The sequence below is a fragment of the Lygodium microphyllum genome, chromosome 26 (genome assembly GCF_053477565.2).
Source record: "Lygodium microphyllum isolate KBCC chromosome 26, Lygodium_microphyllum_v1.1.10, whole genome shotgun sequence".
NCBI classification, from domain to species: Eukaryota; Viridiplantae; Streptophyta; class Polypodiopsida; order Schizaeales; family Lygodiaceae; genus Lygodium; species Lygodium microphyllum.
Genome location: NC_141160.1, coordinates 98675208 through 98695679, shown reverse-complemented (window position 1 = coordinate 98695679; position 20472 = coordinate 98675208). Strand labels below are relative to the sequence as shown.

Genomic DNA, 20472 nt, shown 5'->3' with positions numbered 1-20472 from the left:
TACTGAGGTTAGGGCACGCAGCAAGTTTTTGGGTGGAGATCACAGCAGGACTCTCAGAGGTGGACTCCTGGATTATTGGAGGAGACTTCAAGAACCCAAAGGCCTTAGAGAACCAATAGGACAGAGGTAGAGATTACTAGGGTATGGTAGGGGAGGAGCAAGAGGCATGGGAGGTCTTCCTCCTCGCAGTAGGAGCATGTGATGCTTGGTGGGACCTAGCTTTCAACGGGAGGGAGAGGTCGCTAGACTTCTCTTGGGGATACAGGCGGCTGGGCGGAGCTCTTTTGGAGCGGCTGGATAGGTTCTATGTGGGAGAGTGGGGGTGCTCTTGCAGAGGCTAGGTAGGGTAGTTGGCTGGCACCACTTTGTTTGATCATTGCCTAGTTCTCCTTACACTTGATGCTTCAGTTTCTGTCTTGGATACGCGATATTGTGAGATCCCTAACTCGATCTATAGGAGGGAGGAGGTAGATTGAGCAGCTCTGAACTAGGGAGTGGAACAGGAGGGACCGGATCGCAGAGGAGGTTGTAGAGATCCTAGTCGAGTCGAGCAGGATTTGCCAGGAGGCAGCCCTAAAGGCCAAGCAATAGAGCTGGGAGGAGAAGAGAGCACTCCGGTGACACCTAGCAACCACGCAAAGACTACTCCAAGAGGCACCGGGGGATTCCACTCTCCACGCACAGGAGGTGCGCGCACGGGCAACCCTCTCCGGTCTTGAGGACAGGCGCTCGGAATTTTCCTTCCGTACCTCAGCAGCCCTTTGGGCACGGAAGGGGGACACGATGTGTAGGGAGTTTTTCTAGGTGTATCAGCCTCACACCTTAGAAGATAAGATTTACAACCTCCGTGATCAGTATGGGAGGAGTCACTTTGAGGTGATGGAGATTGCCACATTGACTACTACAGACACCTTTTTCAGTAGGAGGCAGTCTCAGCTAGAGGACAGTGCTGTAGACAGCAGGTCTGGGACCACATTCCGTCCCTCGTCATAGAGGAGATGGGATGCTTCCTCCTAGACCCCTCCACAGAGAAGGAATTAGAGGAGGCTTTCCATGCACAGGATGGGCAGAAATGCCCGAGAGAGGATGGTATTTCTAAGGCCTTCTTCACTACCTACTAGGAGGTGGTGAAGGACCCCCTACTGTTGGCCTTTTAGGAGATCTTCAGCTTAGGACGGATGTCAAGGAGTCTATCGACAGGTCTTATCAGTCTCCTCTCCAAAGGGGGAGACTGGTTGGAGCTATCCCAGTGGAGACCGATCACCTTGTTGTTAGTGGCCTATAAGGCACTGGCCAAGATGATCGGTAGGCAACTCCGCCGCGTGCTTCCAGACACCATTCATGACACACAGACAGGTTTTGTCAAAGATAGGAGCATCCTAGACAATGTCTTTACCTTCTTTGAGGCGACTGAGTGGGCCCAGCATAGTGGTCAGGGATTGGCTGTACTTCTCCTGGACTTCGAGAAAGCCTATGATAGGGTTGACTGGGACTTCTTAGAGGGCACCATGGTGAGGTTGGGCTTCCCCCAGGTATGGATCCGTGGGTTTTTTGCACTTTACAAATCGGCTACCAGCAGGGTTCTCATAGTATGATAAACTTAGGCTCCAAACGGCTGCCCCATAGAAGAGTGGGTGTAACTAGTGTATCACAGCCACAAATAGGTGTGTGGTACATTAAACTGTAGGTGTGCACATTGTCTCTTAAATGCACCTAATGTTGCATATGCTCATGCTAGTCGAGCCTCCAACTTCTCTTGGTGCTTATAGGATTTTGGTCTCCATTCAATCAATTACTTTATGTACATAGTCTTATTATCTGTATGTCCCTTGATGATCACACTTGTAAAAGGGCACTTGGGCAAGTGAACAATTATCGCATGAGGGCATTGTCGAAGTGGCACCATTGCATGAGCATTTTATTTGAGTATAACGTGTTATATTATCCCTTGCATAAACCATGCATTGGCATTGTGTTTCCTTGAATGGAGCACTTTGGACGAGGGGAGGACTTGTATTTGCTAGCGTCCATCCAAGGATAAAAACTCCTTGCATTTGTGCAAACTACTCTTTTACTTCGTCATAGAGTGGTCAACCGTGGATCCACTATATTTGCGCATCTCATATGGCGGTCTCTATGGCAAAGTATCATGGCAGCACACAACACTTTAGCTCCTTCCTAACCAAACATCCTTGTGGGTAGTTGCGTATGCACTTGAGTGTTTTGGGATATGTGAGTCAGCCATTCCTTTTTCCCGAGAAAGGGAAAAGACAATTCAAAGTAGTTTTACATGGCTTTGTAGTTCTTGGTAGGCCATTGGGCAATTGACAAGCACCCTTTGTTTGATGCCTTGGCCTCTATGGGGTGGCCCTTCGAACTCCTAGGGGGAAGATATCCATCGCCTTTGTAGTCTTGGTAGGTTCTTGGGTAGCCACCATGCACTAGTTGACTGGTGCCTTGGCTGCTTTGGGGTGATACCCCTTGGGGTATTATAGGGTGAGCTAGGCTTGCAGTCCTTCTTGGTTCAAGTTTTGCACCTAAATAGGGGTGTTAAGCTTAAAAAGGTGTAGCAGTCGCCCACCTTCGTGGCATTGTTTCGGAATTGCTGATCATCACCGAAATCTGTGTTTTATTGTGCTGCTGCTGCCTAGCCTGTTTGGAGCAAAACCATGTTAGCAAGCAGCTGTCCCCCAGCATCTGTATCAATTCTAGGAGAAGTTTCCCACTCAGTCAAGTCTTGTGTTTCATTTGCTGCCTGCCACTGCGTTGATTGATTAGCAGGCCGCCCTGTTGCTGCCTTCTGGGCTGCTCAACCTGTTTTGGGGAGGTTTGTCACTCTGATATGCATTCACAGCAGCTGATCACATTTAGAGACTGCATGCTGCATTTTGCGATCTGTTTGAGGTACAACTCTCTCTTGGAGCTGTCAGAGATTCCTCTTCCAGCTCCTCTCTTTCCTAGTCCATCGAAGACATGGATGTCTAAGGCTCATTGTATTCATATCAGCATAATTTGTCTATTCATCCTCCATTTATTCTGAGTTCTCTTCACCTTTTTAATTCTTGGGTGGGGCCAAGGAAATTTCAAATTTCCACAATTATAATCTGCCGAAAATTCGGTTTCTAGAGGTTGAGTATGCATAGGTAGGTTTATCATTTTGCCCAAGGAGAGGAAACATGCCATACAAGGCTGGGGAGCCTATGGGGTGGCTGGTGGTCAGAAGAGGTGCATTCTGGCTGGATGATTGTTGCTGTTAGGGTTTCCGTAGCTGGGGAAAGCCATTTGATAGTAGGCAACAACATCTAAGGCCTTTGTGGCAGTAGGTGAGAGCTCTTCTAGCATTAGGGACAGTAGGCGATCTTTTTTGGGGGCTGTGGGACAGCGGGCTATTGCTATTTGGGCTCCATTTCTGCTCGGAATTGAAGATTTCTCTCTCCTACGTTGCTCTTCTCTTCCTTAGCAAATCTGAAAATTCTCAGCATTAATTTGCTGTTGCAGACCTAATTACAAAGTAAGCAAGGTTTTACCCGCTTTCTCGGGATGCATGCAAACAAATTTCAGCCATGCATGAAGGATGTTTGAAACCACCTTCTTTGATAGGGTGGTAAAAAACCTAAGTTAACACTAGTTACAGCAAGCATAAAACTCTCATAAACTGAAAATGCAAATGTTACCTCTTAATCTTGGACAGTGGACAGCCTCTTAACCCCAAAAGTGGTGCTCCTTGTGGCATTTCTTTATCTTTAATTGCAAATGGATAGAGTAAAACTGTTTGAAACCAACCTTCATTCTTTGATAGGGTGGTAAATAACCTAATTTAACACTAGTTACAGCAAGCATAAAATTAATATAAATTGAAAATGCAAATGTTATCTCTTAATCTTGGACAATGGATAGCCTCTTAACCCCAAAAGTGGTGCCCCTTGCCGTATTTCTTTAGCTTTAATTGCAAGCGGATGGAGTACAACTGAGATTCTCTAATCTCCTCTACTAATCCAAGTGTCTTTTATTGTTATAAATGACCAACAAGCCTTCAAACCAATTTATCCTTGGTTTACTCAGGGATTGGCCTTCAATTGTGCTCCTTTGGTGACAAATTTTGCCCCAAACTTAAATATTGACTGGCTGGCCTCTTGAAATTCTTTGAAATTCTCATATTTGAGTTGTTGAATTTCAAGTATTAGGTCCTCATTTTCGAGCACTTTTTCCCGGGGTGATTGATAAACCCTAATTTTTTCTATAAATTAGAATTCAATAGTAAAAATTCTTCAATTGCACTCTCTTGGGATTGGATTTGGTTGAGATCTCTTGAGAGAATATGTGAATTGGTTGAGAGAATTGTTGAATGCTGAAATTACTTGGATTTTTTGGTTGATTTTTGTTGTTTTTGAGGCCTGAATGGTTGATTTTTGATGGATTTTGAATGATGCTCAGTTGTTTTGGAAGTGTTTGAGAGTGTTTTGGATGAGGTTGGTTATGTTTTGGAAGCTCATGATGTTTTTTAGTAGAGATATGAGGCTCTATGATGTTCTGATAGGTTCTGTTGAGGTTCTGATTGGTTTTGATAGCTTCTGTTTTGTTTTGTTTTTCTTCTTATGAAGCATGGAGTAATGATTGATAAAGTTTGAGGTTGTTTGAAAGTCCATTGAATGGTTTTTGATAGTTCAGAATGGTTTTAGTATGAGTTATATGGTTCTGATGCTTTCTGTCGACCTTCTGTAACCCTTTGTTGAGCTTTGTAGAGCCTATGTTCTTGTTATGTTCTGTTCTGTATGCCTTTGTAAGTGTTTTGTGAAATGTATGTGAGACTTAAGGAAAGTTTTCTAGCCTTGGAAAGGTAAAAGTGTTCAAAAGAGCTCAAGAAAGTGAAAGAAGTAATTGCTGAGACTCAAGAGAAGACTAGAGTGAAGTGACAGTGATGAGCTATGAAGAGCCACTGTAGTGGCTCTGGTGGCTTTTCATATCAGACACACCTCTTGGGAGAGATATCCATGACCAAAGAAGGGTTATTATGAGTGATTATTGAGTATTGTAGTGAGGATATGTACTATTGAGAGAGAGAGAGAGAGAGAGAGAGAGAGAGAGAGAGAATTCTATACCAAACAATGTATCTACTTATGAGAGATTGTGAGAGAAAGCTATGAAAACTTTGAAGATGAATCATATGTGATAGTTTTTCATTCAAAGTGGAGTATTCTTTTGTGTTTTTAATGTTTATTAAAGAATTCTATGAAGAATATGAACAGAATGATGGATTTTGTTAAAGTTAAAGCTATGGGAGAATTGTTTCTATGAAGCTGCGTGAAGATTTCTTGTTCATGGTATTCTTTTTCTTATTGTGGACATATAAAAGATGAAAGAGATGGTTGTTGATGATACAAGATAGATTTTCTTATAGTAGAAACTCTGTTTTCTTGGTGTTCCTTTTAGGACTCCAAGAATGGAGAGGAAGTTGGAGAGAGAAATTTCAGAGTTGTATCACCAAAATTGGCTGAAATTTGATGTTGCCATGCCGTGAATGACTAATTGACTGCAGCCCACCATCAATAAAAACCCCACATGCAGTCACTTTTCCTTGTGGGCCCCAAACTTCCTATCAGCTACCTATAGATAGCCTATAGGGGATGTCACTTTCCCTCACTTGCATGGGAAGGTTTTGCCAAGTGGCAACGTTCTAATTGCATTTTTCAGCCCAATTAAATTAATTTTCAGAATATTAATGCTGAAAATAAATTATTAATTCTTGTTGAAAAATTAACTTTACCAGCGAGAAATTAAATCGGCTAGGCCAATTTGTCACCTAAGTATTCCTAAGCATTTATTAGCCCTTGAAAAATCATTAATTAATTAATTAATTAATGTCTAGTTCCTAATGTCACAATTGACATTAATGGTTGATAAATGATCTAGGCAAAAACCTGCAACCAGGTACCACTTGGTACTTGTCAAGTACAACTTATTAATACTTTTTATTTTAATAGCCACTAATATGTCGAGGTCCTTGGCTTGTCATTGTGAAATATCTAACTTACACATCACATGTGCATCTCACATTTGCACATTTGATTAACACTTAATCAAATTGTAAGTAAAGCATCAAAATTTCACATCCGCATGATATATCTCTTCCTTGAAATCCTTGCAATTGCTTTCGATTACATTGCAATTTGTCAAAAGCATGTGTTGCCACTATTGGAAATACATATTGGCATCATAGTCAAACATATTAGCATACATGCCTTGGTGTCCAAAGAAGATTGGATTGGCACTTCCAAGTTGGCCTTGCATATATATCAATTGCCCCATTGGCATCATTTGCTTATGCTCATTATCCACATTTAGACATCATGTTGTTGCATTGGCTCTTCCTTCTGTGTATCTAGCTATTTCGAAGCTCTTGAAGATGATTTCATTTTCTTGCATTTATTGCCCTCCTTTAAGAAGTTCAAAAAGCACACGAACTGACGATCATTTGCTAATTGCACAAATATGTTACTTGCTGCCTTCAATTGAGCCTTGAACTGGTCATCATATTCTTTCTCTCCTTGTTGGTCATTTGCAACTTGTCACCTAGAAGGATCCGCTTCTTGGTCAACAACCATATTTTCTCCTTGCTGTCCATGTTGTAAGCCCAATCCAAGATTAGGCATTGCATTTTTCCCTTCATTATGTGTATTTTCAGAATGAGGTGCATCATCATTGCTTGGCCCCATCTCATGGTAAGAAGACATATTTACTATAAATGCTGAGCTGACCAAAATTTCGGCACTTTGAGCAACACTTTTGACCTTCAATTAGGTGCCTTAGGCCCACCAACAAGTATAGGGATTTGATGGTATCCCGGCAATGGAACCATGAAACTAGCCTTCCTTCTTGGATAGGGTGGTAAATAACCTGATTTAACACTAATTACACCACATCCAACTTATGCCTCTAAGCATGCAAACACATTTAAAGTTATATAGATAGTGAAGAGTTATTCATTGCATTGGTGGATGTGATGTATTACTTTGTATGCCATGGTGGCATAGGGTGCATGCAATGGTTGATACATATGCGAAGGTGGTAACCCTTCAGCTTAAGGTCAAGGGTGGTATTAGTATCTGGAATAAAGGAATGAAATAGATTTTCATCTGTTCTCCCATTGACGAGATATCCCAAGAACCAGATTTGAAAGGATGATTTGAGGATTTTGAGTCCTCTGCCTATCAACTGGCCATTCAAAATCAACAAATTCAGTCAAACCTTCACACATATTTTGGGCTGGCCAACCTCAAGCGTGGTGCAAAGAGAACCACCTGAATAATGACAGAAGCTTTCTACGAAGAAACAAATTTGCCATAAAACTGATCCCTTTTCTATGGATTACCCATGAAGGAAAGAGATTACTACTTGGTAAAGCAGGTTTAGAGTAAATTTTTCTTCACAAGGAAGATTGCTATGGGGCATTTCCAAATATGACATTTAAATTGGCAAAGGAATATGTTACCATCACTTACACATGTCACACCAATGAATCTTGCCCCTACTGGCAAGAAACGAAGGGCTTGATCCTCAAACATGAAAGAAGCCTCTAGGATTTTTCGCATCTTCTTTGAACACTTTTCAACTATTTCCTTAGCTGTTTGGGACTGAAAGATGTGAATCTAGACAGCAGAAATTTTAACTGCTGGAGGTTCTGTGTTACCCAATTGTTTGTTTGTATAGCACTTTCCAACAGCTACAGCCTACAATCCTGTAATCAATTTTCATGGTTGATGACTGCAAGCCGTCTCCAGTTCTGACTTGGGTGCATTGGCAGTGAGTAAATAGTTTACCATAGTCACAAGTAACAGTCATTTTTTGGACTTGAGGATTGTGGGGGTGATAGCTTCTTTCCGTTCTGTGTCCCATTCTGTCTGACTATATAGTCACAAGTAATGGCAATTCCTCCCTGCTCCCCAGCCCCTGTCCCTGTCCCATTTGGGTTCCCATGTGACTTTGTGTTTTGCAGTTGTGCTGTCTCATGTTGGCAGTTAAGATGTGAGGCAATTCATGTCCCCTCTAGTTTTGGGTTCTCTCTCACTTTATATGAATTGGGCCTGAATTGACTTTTTGGAAGTGCAGAAGTTAGAGCTCTTTGGTCCCTTGGGTTTACCAGTTCATTGTAGTTCCAGGTTCTTAAAAATGACAGTGCAGTAATTCTTCTTGCAAATCTAACTGATGAAGGAGAAAAGTCACTATGGAGAAAAGGCACCTCCAATCTAGGTACTCATTGGTATTCTTAGATTGTCTATAGGCACTGATACGGCAAAGCCTGTAGCAATGGTGAGAGCCATTTGTTAGCCAACAGGACAGAGCATCTGCATTTATAGATATCAATTTCTGTCAAACTCTAGTTTGGATCTAGCTACCCTGAAAAAACAAAGTTTGGATTAAATTGGGAATGCCAATGCTGCAAATTCACCATTGTTTCCTGTAGAAAGCTTTGGAGTTCCAAATTAGGGTAAGGCCTTCATGATCTATTCCGGCAATTGCAAGCCTTTGGCATGGACCACTTGGGACTTTTTCATGATGTAATCAGCTAATATATAATAGTCATCTATCTGGATTAGCTTGAAAAAGCACTAACATTTTAATGAGATTTAGGTGAAAATCCTACTGCATAAATATATGTTGGGAAACCTATGGTGCAGTCTAGTGCTGAGCTGATTTGGGAAGGGCGGGAAGGACCTTTGATCTTCTTAAACACTCTTAAAGAAGCGCATCTACATTTTCTGGAGGGAATGAAAAATGGTCAGTCTTCCTCTTATCAGGAAGGTTTCCTTTAAAAGTACATATTTTCATTGTGGCGTTTGGCTGCCTGATCTAAGAGGCTCATTATCTTTGCAGAACTTGCAAAGGAGAAATTCCCTGATGTGTACATAGCCTGGAGGCAAGATCCGATGAATTTTTGTGTGGAAGGAGTTTATCCAGTTGTGGAACTTTGGGGGAGAGCAGTGAAAGCTTGGGAGGATATATTATCAGCAGAGGTAATTTGTCAGTGTAGAGAGCTGAAGTGACTCAAACCGTTGCAAGTCTTATCTTCTTTACGACTTAGTGCTAACATGCAGGAGATTTGAGGTTTGTGTTCAGGGGCAATCCATACTTGTAGTGACACACAAGTCTATATTGCGGGCTTTGATTTGCACAGCACTAGGAATGGGACCTGACAGGTACAGTTATGCAACTGATACCTTTAAGTAATAAGTCATTATGTTTCCTCTGCATAATTTAATGCAACAATGTATCCTCTGAACTTTTAACACATTAGGGAAAAGTGCAGAAGTTGCAAAGTGAAATACCATGACTTGAAATTGGAATGAAGTCAGATATCTAATGGTGAATTGTCCTCAATATGCAGAAAATAAGAACGTGTAAACCACTTCAGAACACGAAAGAGTATGCCTCGTGTTCTGAATATATTTTTTAGAAAATAGATCAATGTAGGTCTTGAATTGAATTAAGCAATGGTGCAAAAGAGGAGCTCCATATCATTAAACAGAGTTTACTGAAGCTTTCTTCTTCTGACTCCTTGGATCATACATACACTTGGAGAAAGATAGGAGAGATGGCAGGGAGATTCTGAGCACATGAGCAGGAGGGGAGAGTGGTTATTCACTAACCTCTTGTATTAGACATTCACCCTTTCATGTGCGGTCAGGATGGAACATGCCTATTTCCACGTTATGAAGCTCTGTTTTGCCTCTCGGGAGTTATTATATTTGTACCCTTGTGCTAATTATTGAGGTCTTTTAATGAATTACCTTTTTTTTCGAGAGAGAGAAAATCCAGGGACTGCAAAGTAACAGCTGATGCTCTCTTAATCTATGATTGAGAAAAACTAGACCTCTCTGTGGATCCCTTGAGTAGCATTCTCAAACTTGAGAAGTGACACTAGAAGATCCTCATGCCTCTGTGCTTGCCTCTGACTGGGTTGTGCAAACACTTTATCGGACCATGCTCATGGCTGCACCCATCCACCACTTTGTGGTGTCATTCCCCTCATGACAAGTGATGAAAATTTCCTATAGCCAATTAATTTTGGTGAGTGGAGAAGCAATGGATCCTGGGCAATTTCCTTTTGATGGCTAGTCTTGGAAAGAGGAGGATTAGTGTAGCCCATGCTTTGAATAGCTCTCTTTTTATTCTCTATCTCTTGAGTTCTAGATATTTCTTGTAGTCTAGACACTCTTGTTTGTGTGTGTTATCTGCTCTCTCCCGGGTTGTCCACATCCTATTGTCAGGAAAACTTATCTGACCTATCCAGCGTCTAGTCCAGTTTGGTTAGTATGATGCTGTACAAGCTGGTATGATGGATCCATAGTGACCGTTGACAGCCTGAAAATGTGTTTCTGCCTATTGGAAGTCACTATTTGGTGGAGCACAATTGAGATTCTTTGATCTCCTTCTCTAATCCAAGTGCCTATTGCTGACAAAATTGACTAGCAAGCAAGCCTTCAAACCGATTCGCTCCTTGATTTGCTTAGGGAGTTGGCATTCACCTTGCTCCTTGTGAAACAAATTTAATCCCAAATTGACATTGGCTGGTTGGCCTCTTGAATCTCCTTGAAATTCTTTAATTTTGGTTGCTTGAATTCTAGTGCTAGGCCCTCAATTCTAAGCACACATTTTTGAAGTGGCTGTCGAACCCTAATTTTTGCTGTAAGTTAGGGTTTACAGCACAGATTTTCCAATGTCTCCACCTTTGATGACTCAAATTGCTAGAAATGCTAAGAGAGTTGAGAAATGGTTGTCAGATGAGAGAGAATGTTGAAAAGAGAGAAATGCTAAGGAAGTTGAGAAATGGTTGTAGGATGAGAGAGAATGTTAAAAAGAGAGAAATCTCAAGCTTCCATCGTGAGAAAATGGAAGAAATCAGTTGTTGCATTGTCTAGACAGCCGTAAAAGCTGTTTCCATTGATGAAACACATTGAATATGTTATTGTTTGGTTGAAATAGCCCTCAAACTGCGGTCACCTATTGTTGTAGTCTCTTCAAGGCATGTCACCAACTCTTGGAAGGTCTCTTGTTGGTTGGAAATGGCTTGTCAATTGTTGTAGTAGGTATGGTAGTCTTCTTACTCTCTCTTAACTTGTACATGGCTAGAATAACACACACACACACACACACACACACACTCTCTCTCTCTCTCTCTCTCTCTCTCTCAACGTTATCTAGCTTATCAAGTTAATTTTTAGAATGTTACTTGTGAAAAATAATTTAGAAATTATTACTAGTGTCGAGAATTAGCTAGGCCAATTTGTCTCCCAAGTGTCCCTAAGCAGTTATTGACTCCTAGATTAGCATTAATTAATTAATTAATGCCTAGTCTGTAATGTCACCACTGACGTTAGTGGCCAATAAATTGGTCTAGGTCCAAATCTGACATCGGGTATTACCTTGTACGTTTCAGGCATAACTTATCTCAACTTTTGCCTTTGGCACCAATTAATATATCGGGTTTTGGGGTTCCACACTATCAAATAACTAACTTACACCTCACATGTGTAAGTTACATTAGCACAGTTGATTAACTTTTAATTGAATGCTAAGCAAAGCAATAAAATTTCATGTCCTCGTGACAAACCAACCCCTTGAAATCCTTGCAACCATCCTTGATTGCATTGCAATATGCCAAATTGATTCCCCTCTGGGGACAATGACTGTTTTGAGCAATTGCTCCATAATGTGGATAGGGTTGCCAGGCATTATGGTATCCATGATGCTTCTCTTTGCAAGCAATGCTGGCAAGCCACTAAGGCAATGTTGGCTAGGGTCCACTCTTTGCTATTTGATTCTTTGGAAGATCCATCTTTGATTCCTTTAGCTACAAGTTTGACAAACCTCATTCAGTGGTTTTAATTGAGATTGTATTAGCAAGCTAAGTTGCAAAGCTTGACTGAGAACTTACAAGATACTTCATATTATACAATTTTTTTTGCAGCTTGCACACCTCTCCTACTTAAGAGAATATGGTTTGACTTCAACTTACATAGGGCCAGATGATTAGGGATCTACAATCCATTATACAAATGTGTAGAGAGTACTTCCTCAACCTTCTTGGCTCTTCGTCTCCTTCTACCCACTTGGCTTTCTATGCCTTGGTCAAGAATGAGGTGTTGCTAGATATGCATGATGATTTGGATATGGATATTCGTGAGGAGAAAGTCATGGATGTTTTGTTGCATCTACCCAAGGAAAAAAGTTGACAATGGGATGCCTTGATTAATGAATTTTTTGAAGCCTATGCTACCAGTTTGGCGAAACCCTTGATTGCCATATCGATGTTGAAACACGGGTGACCCATTTCTTTAATGGGATCTATGTATAAAATCTTCTCTAAAGTCATTTGCTAATTGCCTCCATAAGTATCTTCTCCCCGGCCTTGTGCACCGTAATCCATATGGATTTATCAAGGAAGAATATCTTGCACAATATGTTGAATGTTTAGATGGCCATTGACTATACAAAGCACTCTAACCAAGAAGGTGTGTTGGTCCACTTGGATCTTGAAAAGACCTTTGATTATTTAGATTGGTCTTTTGTGGTAGAGCTTATGCATGTTATGGGTTTTGGCTTGCACTTGTCTCATCTAATACACATGGTCAGCATGGATGCCTCTTCGTGGGTCATGCTAGATGGTGGGTTTAGATATCCCTTCATCCTTGTATGTTCAGTTAGACAAGGCCCCTTTGAGCCCTTTGCTCTTTGCATGGTGACCCATCCGGTCCTCTCCATGCTATCTCATTTGATGAATAGGAAACAGTTGGCTAGTCTTTCTCTTCCCTTTGGTGAACATTTTGTGGGCCAATCATTAGTAGATGACACCATGATTCTCAAAGTAGAATGAGACAACTTCCACAAGGCATTGGATGTATGGAATATTTTGGGACAAGCCTCTGGTTTTCATGTCAATGCAACCAAATCCTCCCTCGCTAGCTGTACTGAACTAGATTTGTAGCCTTTACGATAGCAAGCAATGGTGATTTCTCATGGCAGGTTGTAAGGCATTTGGGTGACCCCTTGGGTGTTGATGTTCAGCCCAAGCAATTAAGAATGGATTTCCCAAAGATTGGAGGCCAAGTTTCTCTATTGGAAATCACATGCTCGGCCTTTCCATGTCCTTCTTAAAGTGGCACAGTCCATCATGCTCGCCACACTTATTTTCTGCCACTCTTGCCTTGGACTGCCACGACCTAAAGGATGCTTATTGGACATTCACTTTGTGCTATGGAAGGAGAACACTTGCATTCTGGTATCTCGTAGAGCCATGTTTGCACTCGTAAAAGTTTGGGTGGTGGGGCTATTCTGGATGTGCACACTCATATGGTTGCTCTTCGATGGTCCCTCTTTCATGTCATGTGTATGTGTATTGACACCCTTGGGTCTTTGTTACCCATTTCTTTTTGGAAGATTGGGGTGTGGTTTAGGGTAATATGACCATTCAGGGTTCCTAGTGGTATGTTCTTAACGTTTATGCCCCCTTTTCCTCATCTTCCTTCTTGGTGACTTAGTTGGTTTGTTCATGGAAGTTGGTTTTGCAAAAGGCCCAGTGGCATCCTATGGAGGATTGTGTAGTTGCTAACTTCTTTCAGATGGAATTTTTGGTAGTGTCCAAGCTGATTTTGTGGGATGGGAAGCAAGAACATCATCCTAAACCTAATCGTATGCCACAACTAGGCTTCATCTTCTTTCTCGGACACCATTTTGGTGAGTCACAAGGGGTTGATGTCTTTCCGTACCTCTAGGAGTTTTTGGATCCCTCTAGGACTTAGAAACTGATGGAACCACAGCTTTTGACTGCACTACGGCCCAAATAGCACTTCCCTGCCCTAGATTTTGATTGTCCATGGCAAGATTGGGAACTTCCATGTCAACTCCACTTGGAAAAGGCTTGAGTTAATCAAGTATATCACCTTATGATTAAAGACCACCATTGGTTGTCGCCAAGGCTAATATTGTTTAGGGCTTTGGTAAATCTTAGGATTGGTGGAAAATGACTATCAATGGAGGGTTGGTCTCATTGGTGTGTCATGGTTGGTGGTTCCTCTTGCCACGGCACTTGCAAAACACCGAATTTCCAATGGCAATTGCTTTTTTTGTATCGCCAGTGGAATCTTTTCACCATTATTTTCTTTCGTACCCCTTGGCATGGAAAATCTAGACTCTCTTGTCTAATATTTGGAGAGTTGTGGCTGGCATGTCACTGCATCCCTTTGATTGGGTCTTTGCTTGACCCAGCAACACAACCATATATGAAGATTCTTTTTCATTTCCTCTGTTGTTGGGGCTGTTGGTATGATTGGATAACTCGGAATGCTTTTGTTTTTTATTCCGCAATTGGGGTGCAAAGACACCTTGCTAAGTGGAAAGGTCTCCTGCATTGGCACTTGCATCTCATTCAGTACATTAATCTTCTATCCAGGGTACACCGTCCTGTCTAAATTAAGCGGCAACACCTATGGGGAATCTACATAGTGAAGGGAGCAAAATGTAGTCCTTCGAGTAGTAGGCTATCAAAGTAATCACTAGAAGATGAAGGACAACTATTGAGGGAGCGAACCGTAGTCCTCTAATGCCGTTGGAAATATGGAAGATGATCACTAATTGCTGAGGGATCAAATCACGGTCCTCTAATGTCAGAGAGTGACCTAGGCAGCAAAATGCAAATCCTAGAGTGTTGGAGTTGTCAAATGCAAGGAGAGCAGCCCAGATGCTGACGCTAGCTGGATAATGATGATGCCAGATGATGGAAGATTAGCCGGCTGCAAAAATGCAATTCCCAGCAACCTCTGTGATAGACGAGTGACGCTAGGTGATGGAGGAGGAGCCATGCTGTAAAAACGCAGGCCCGAGCAGCCCCTGTGATAAATGAATGACCAAGTGATGGAGGAGCCAAGCTGTAAAAATGTAAGTCCCAATAGTCCCTGTGATAGATGAGTGATGAAACCATTGATGATTGGTGATGTAAATTGTTGCTAGAGGCTAGGATGCTGACGCCAAAGTTGGAGATGATGATGCTAGGCAAGGAGAAGACCTCTAGGTTGAAAAACGTAGGTGAAGGTGGAGCGTGATAGAGAAGGGTATTGACGCCAAGCAGAGTATTGATGCCAAGCAGATGATGGTGACTCCAGGTGGAAGTTGCTCCAAACGCAAGGCTTGATGATTAAACTGTAAAGAAATGTCCTAACACAGAAACATAAATAGAAATCATACGACAAAGCACAGACTGATAAAAGAACACAGTTAGGGTTAGGGTAACTCAGAGACAATGAACATAGTGAATGAATGAAGTGATATGACTACTGAATATACGATGCTCATGCAGCAAACACACTATGCAGTGAATGAATACTATACCTTGAACTCCTGTATCTCAAGGATCACGGCAGGGGTAATGAGCTGGAGAGTGTGTCATACTCTAAACGGATCCCGAATCGCAGCAAGGCAGCCTCCGGATGTCGAACACCAGCAAACGCAGTAGTGAGAAGCTGGATCTGATGTAGATGGCAGTGAGGTGAGAGAAATACTAAAAACGCAAGCTGCAGGAGAAAGACTAAAAACCTAGGCAGGACAGTCTGCAAGAGAGAGAGAGACTAAAAACGCAAGTAGTAGGAGAGAGAAAGACTAAAAACGTAGGCAGGACAGCATGCAGGAGAGAGGAAGACTAAAAATGCAGGCAGGACAGCTTGCAGGAGAAAGAAAATTGGGAGTCGATAGGCAGGACAGTTGGGTGACAGCCTGTAGGAAGCAAACTCAGGGCTGTGATGATGTGGCAGGCTGTACGGCAGCAGGTCTGTGCAGGAACAACAGTCGCCTGATTGGAATCAGCTCCAAACTGCGTGAAGAAGGCTGGAAATCAGGCGGCGCCAATTGATGTAGATAGCAATGGACAGCTTCGGTTGAGATGTCCTCCGCGAACAGGGTGTTGGTAGTAAGTTGAAACGCTTGAAATCTGCAAAAACGAGATTAAGGCCTAAATGGAGAGCAGCATACGTATTTATAGAAAGTTTGGGCCCTCGCAAGTGGGTTTGTGCTTATGGGACACAGAAACTCTCTAGGATCGCGTTTCTTTTAAATAAACAAGGTTTCTTCATTAATTAAGCATGTTTTGGGACTGTCTAAGTAAAGCTAATGCATTTTTAGCTCAACATTCCCTCTCAAGCCCAACAATGGTGCCACAAGAATAGAGGCTAACCAAGCGCTTTCTTGGTTTATCTTTTACCCCAAGGCATCCCACACAAAAAGCAATGACAGTATCGGACAAAGGGTGCGCATTGGCTGCCCAGTGGCCTATTGGCATTGGACAAAGGTTGCACATCGGCTGCCCAATGGCCTACCAAGCCCTATAAAAGCGGATGGAATCAGCTATGGACTTTTTTTGTTTTGTTTTGTTTTGAGGGCTTTTTAGATTTGATAGATTAAGCATTAAGTGAGGGGTTCAAATTAGTTTTCGTTCTATTGAGTATCCGTGCTACAAACAGGAGAGTGATAAGGGATGGTTAGACCAAGATCTTTACAAAACAAGTATACTATCCCTACCGTTACTGGGTTTTGGTGACAAAGAAAATGACGTGTGTGTATAGCAAATATGTCAAGCAAGCAAGACAAGCGAATCAAGCAAGCAAGTTGGGAAAGACTACCTTGGAAATTGCCATGCGCAATGCCACGAATATGATGGATCCTAGAGTCGACCACTTTAAATGACTGAAAAGAAATAAATGCACATAGATACATGTTTACATGAATAGAATGCCAGTGCATGGGGTAGTGCAAAGAGAGATGCAAGCTATCATGCCCATGCAATATGCTATGCAATAGTGCCACTGGGACAGTGCCCTTCGCAAGGGAAGTGTTCACTTGTCCAAGTACTCTTTTACAATCATGTCATCTTGACAGTGCGGATAAAGTTACAATTGTCCATAATATAATACAAAAGAATAAATGAATGTAATGTCTAAAAAAAACTGTAAGCATCATCACTGTCACTATCAAGAGTAGAAGCTGCCCCCTCTCAAACTGGAAGGGAAAGCAAGAGGGAAGCACCTTCTCCTCGTCAAGCTAAAGAAATAGGAGAGGGTGTACCCAAGCCAATCCTAGGTAGTAGGTACCAAAGAACCGGCCGGTTGACCGCTTTGGTCAAGACATTTGCAAAATTATTTGATGCTGGCACAAACTCTAGGCGAATAGTGCCTAGCTCAACGTGCTCTCTGGAAAAGTTGAAGTGGACTCCCACATGCCATGTCTGTGGTGTGATGATTGGATTGCCCGCAAGGGCAATGGCACTTTGGCTGTTGCAGTAGACAACTGTGGGAGAGTCACATGGAAAGTGAAGCGCCGCCAATAAACTCCTCAGATAGATGGTCTCGGTGGTGCCATCGAAGAGAGCCCGGTACTCAGCCTCAGCCGTGGAAGCCACCACCGTCCCTTGCTTATGGCTGGACCAAGAAATGGGAGCCGTGCCCAAGGTAAAGAGGTAGCTGTCATGGGAACATCGGGTATTAGGATCTCCTGTCCAATCAGAATCAGTGTACCCCTACAAACATAAACCAGAACTATATGTCAAGCCATAAGAATAAGTACACCGCAAATAACGCAACACACAAAGGCATGCAATCCAATGTGACATTCTAGGTGCTGTGAAATATTGACTGAGTATGCTAATTGAGTAAGCTAAATCTGGCCTATTGTGAATTAACCAAAGAAGTTTTCCTACAACAGAACGATAGGTATCATCGAAGGGCTATCCTAGGATATCCTTCGACAAGTGGACAATAGGATCTAGAGGTGTGGGCGCTGGCCATGTCTGATCTGGAGTGTACTGTTCCACGAGCTGAAGTGCGTACTTCTGTTGTGACACAAAAATACAGCCCCCAGAACGAACTACCTCCATCCCCAAGAAATAAGACAACAAACCAAGGTCTGTTATCTCAAATGTAGCTTTAAGCTTAGCCTTGATTTCCACTATGGCAGTAGAATCTGAGCCTGTGATGAGTAAGTCATCAACGTATAGCAAGATATAGCTAACCCCCTCTGCTGTAGATCAAACATATAAGTTCGGGCCATACGGGGTAGAATGGTATCCATGAGTTTGCAAGAACTCATCCATCCTATGGAACCAAGACCGCGGCGCTTGCTTCAGCCCATAAAGAGCTTTATGCAAGTGGAATACCATTCCTAGGGTTTCCTGAAGGAAATCCTAGTGGCTGCTCCACATAGACTTCCTCCTCCAAGAAACCATTCAGGAAGGTACTCTTGACATCCATCTGATGTATCGGCCAACCGTGGTGAGCGGCTAGCGCGAGTAGCAACCAAAAGGAAGTCAACCACGCAGTAGGGGCAAAGCTCTCTTTATAATTAATGCCATGCTTCTATCGAAACCCTTGCACGACAAGGCGAGCCTTGTACTTGTCTAAAGTCCCATCAACTTTTAGCTTGGTGCTAAAAATCCACTTTGTCCCAATGACTTTCTTGTGGCTTGGACGATCCATCAATGTCCAAGTTTCATTTCGGTCAATACTCTCTACCTCCTCCATGGCCTCTCACCATTGAGGGTTCCGAAGAGCCTCCTGCCGTGTATCCGGCTAAGAATGCGCTATATAATTAGTTGTAAACAGTGACACAACTGATGCATAAGGAGTAAGCCGGACAGATCTTCTAGGTCCCTCCGGAGTGGAATCCAATGGTAGGATCCCCGAATCCCGCATGCTTTGTTGGTACCAACGAGGTAACAGGTCTCGAGGAGGGGGCCTGGGAGTGGAAAAATCTGCGGAAAGGTCAGGAGCGGGAAGTAGACCAGGCTTAGTAGGTACAATCTCTAATGATGTGGAAGAAGGAATCCGATCGGAATCTGGTGTGCAGAGGATTGCACGATATCCCTCTCGTCAAAGACGACATCACGCCTAACGATCACTTGGTTTCTCCGAGAATCAAACAAACGATAGGCTTTCGCTTCAGAGGAATATCCCACAAAAATAAGGAGATTAGCTCGGGGAGTGAGCTTTCCTATCTTGTCATCAGGCGTGTGTGTGTAACACGATATCCAAAGACTCTGAAGTGGAAAATAACAGGCCGCAAGCCAAAAAATGCCTTATACGGGGTCTTTTGAGGAAGAGGCGCAGTCGGTGGGCACCAGTTGAGGATGTACACCAAAGTGTTAACAACCTCGACCCAAAGGCGCTCAGGGAGCTCTCCTGCGAACAGCATAGAGTGTGCCATTTCCATGACTATCTGGTTCCTACGCTCTACGACTCCATTCTGAGAAGGGGAGTTGGTAGAGGTAAGGTGGTGGGAGATGCTATGCTTCTGTAGAAACTTGGAAAACTCGTGGGAGATGAACTCACCACCGCTATCACTCCTTATGCAACCAACACGAGGACTAGTCTGGTTATGAACTAGCAGCACCCAATCAGAAAAATATGTGAAAGCATCTAACTTATGCTTGAGAAAGTACACCCACATGTATCTGGAATGATCATTCACTATCAAAAAGAAGTACAGCGTGCAGTTCAAGGTGGCAGTGGATGTCGACCCACAAAGATCAACATGAATCAATCTTAGAGGTAACTCAGCAGGATGTGAGGTTTGCTAAGGGCATGGGTTATGGTGCTGCTTCCCGAGCTGACATGCTTTACAGACATCTCGAGCTAGCTTCAGGCACGGAAGGCCCTTAACTAGCTCACGGCTTGACAACTCATAAAGAGAGTCATAACCAAGATGCCCTAAGCGAAAATGCCAAAGGCGCTCATTGTTTAGGCTCCTGAGATGTGGCTAAGGCCTAGAAGCTATGGAACACGGAGCCCTCAGCTGTCGGCTCGGTCAGAAAATGTATCATGTGGTATAGGCCATTAGGTTGTGTCTCACCACGAGCAATCACTAAACCAGTCAGAGAGTCAAGGACCTTGACTCTGATCATTGTAAAGAAGACTGCTCGCCCCAACCGACAAATCTGCTGAACAGATAATAAGTTCACCCCAAGCTGAGAGACATGATATACATTGTCCAGCGAAGCCAGATCCAGATCCTTGTCAGTGGAAAAAATGATGCAACCTTGAACCTGAATCTTGATCGAGGAGTTGTTTCCTACGGGGGACCCGTCGGATTGTAGGGGCTCAGGAATGGAAAATGTCCGCTATAGGGGTCATATGATGTGTAGCTCCACTGTTCACAATTCAAACAGAAGATGAAGTACTCGGCTGTGACAAGTGGGCCTTTGCGGTAATCTCGTCAGGAGGCAACTCAAATATGTGGACGAGACTGGCATCGGATGTCTCTATGGAGACGATGTGGGCCTCTATAGACCAGTTAGACAAGCCCTTTGGAGTTGAGAATATTGTCGACTGAGATGGCTGAGCAGTGGCAGTACGAGTCCGACCTTTAAACTACCCCTTGCCATCACCCTGCCTCCCTTGTTGGGGGTTGCCCGACTGGGGGGTGAGGGTCGGTGACTTA

General features: G+C 42.9%; 1 protein-coding gene across 3 annotated transcripts in view; it reads left to right on the top strand.

The window, feature by feature from the left end:
• The window catches only part of LOC148013591 (putative 2-carboxy-D-arabinitol-1-phosphatase), an 86008-nt gene that overhangs the window by 51960 nt on the left and 13576 nt on the right, over positions 1 to 20472 (top strand). For 2 of the 3 annotated variants that reach the window (XM_087668249.1, XM_087668248.1), the window contains exons 4-6: positions 8676 to 8775; positions 8872 to 9011; positions 9115 to 9194. In XM_087668249.1, coding sequence (XP_087524375.1) covers positions 8676 to 8775; positions 8872 to 9011; positions 9115 to 9194 — 320 coding nt within the window. Of the gene's footprint in view, positions 1 to 8675; positions 8776 to 8871; positions 9012 to 9092; positions 9195 to 20472 lie in introns of those variants that run through there. The other variant, XM_087668250.1, reaches the window with a different exon arrangement.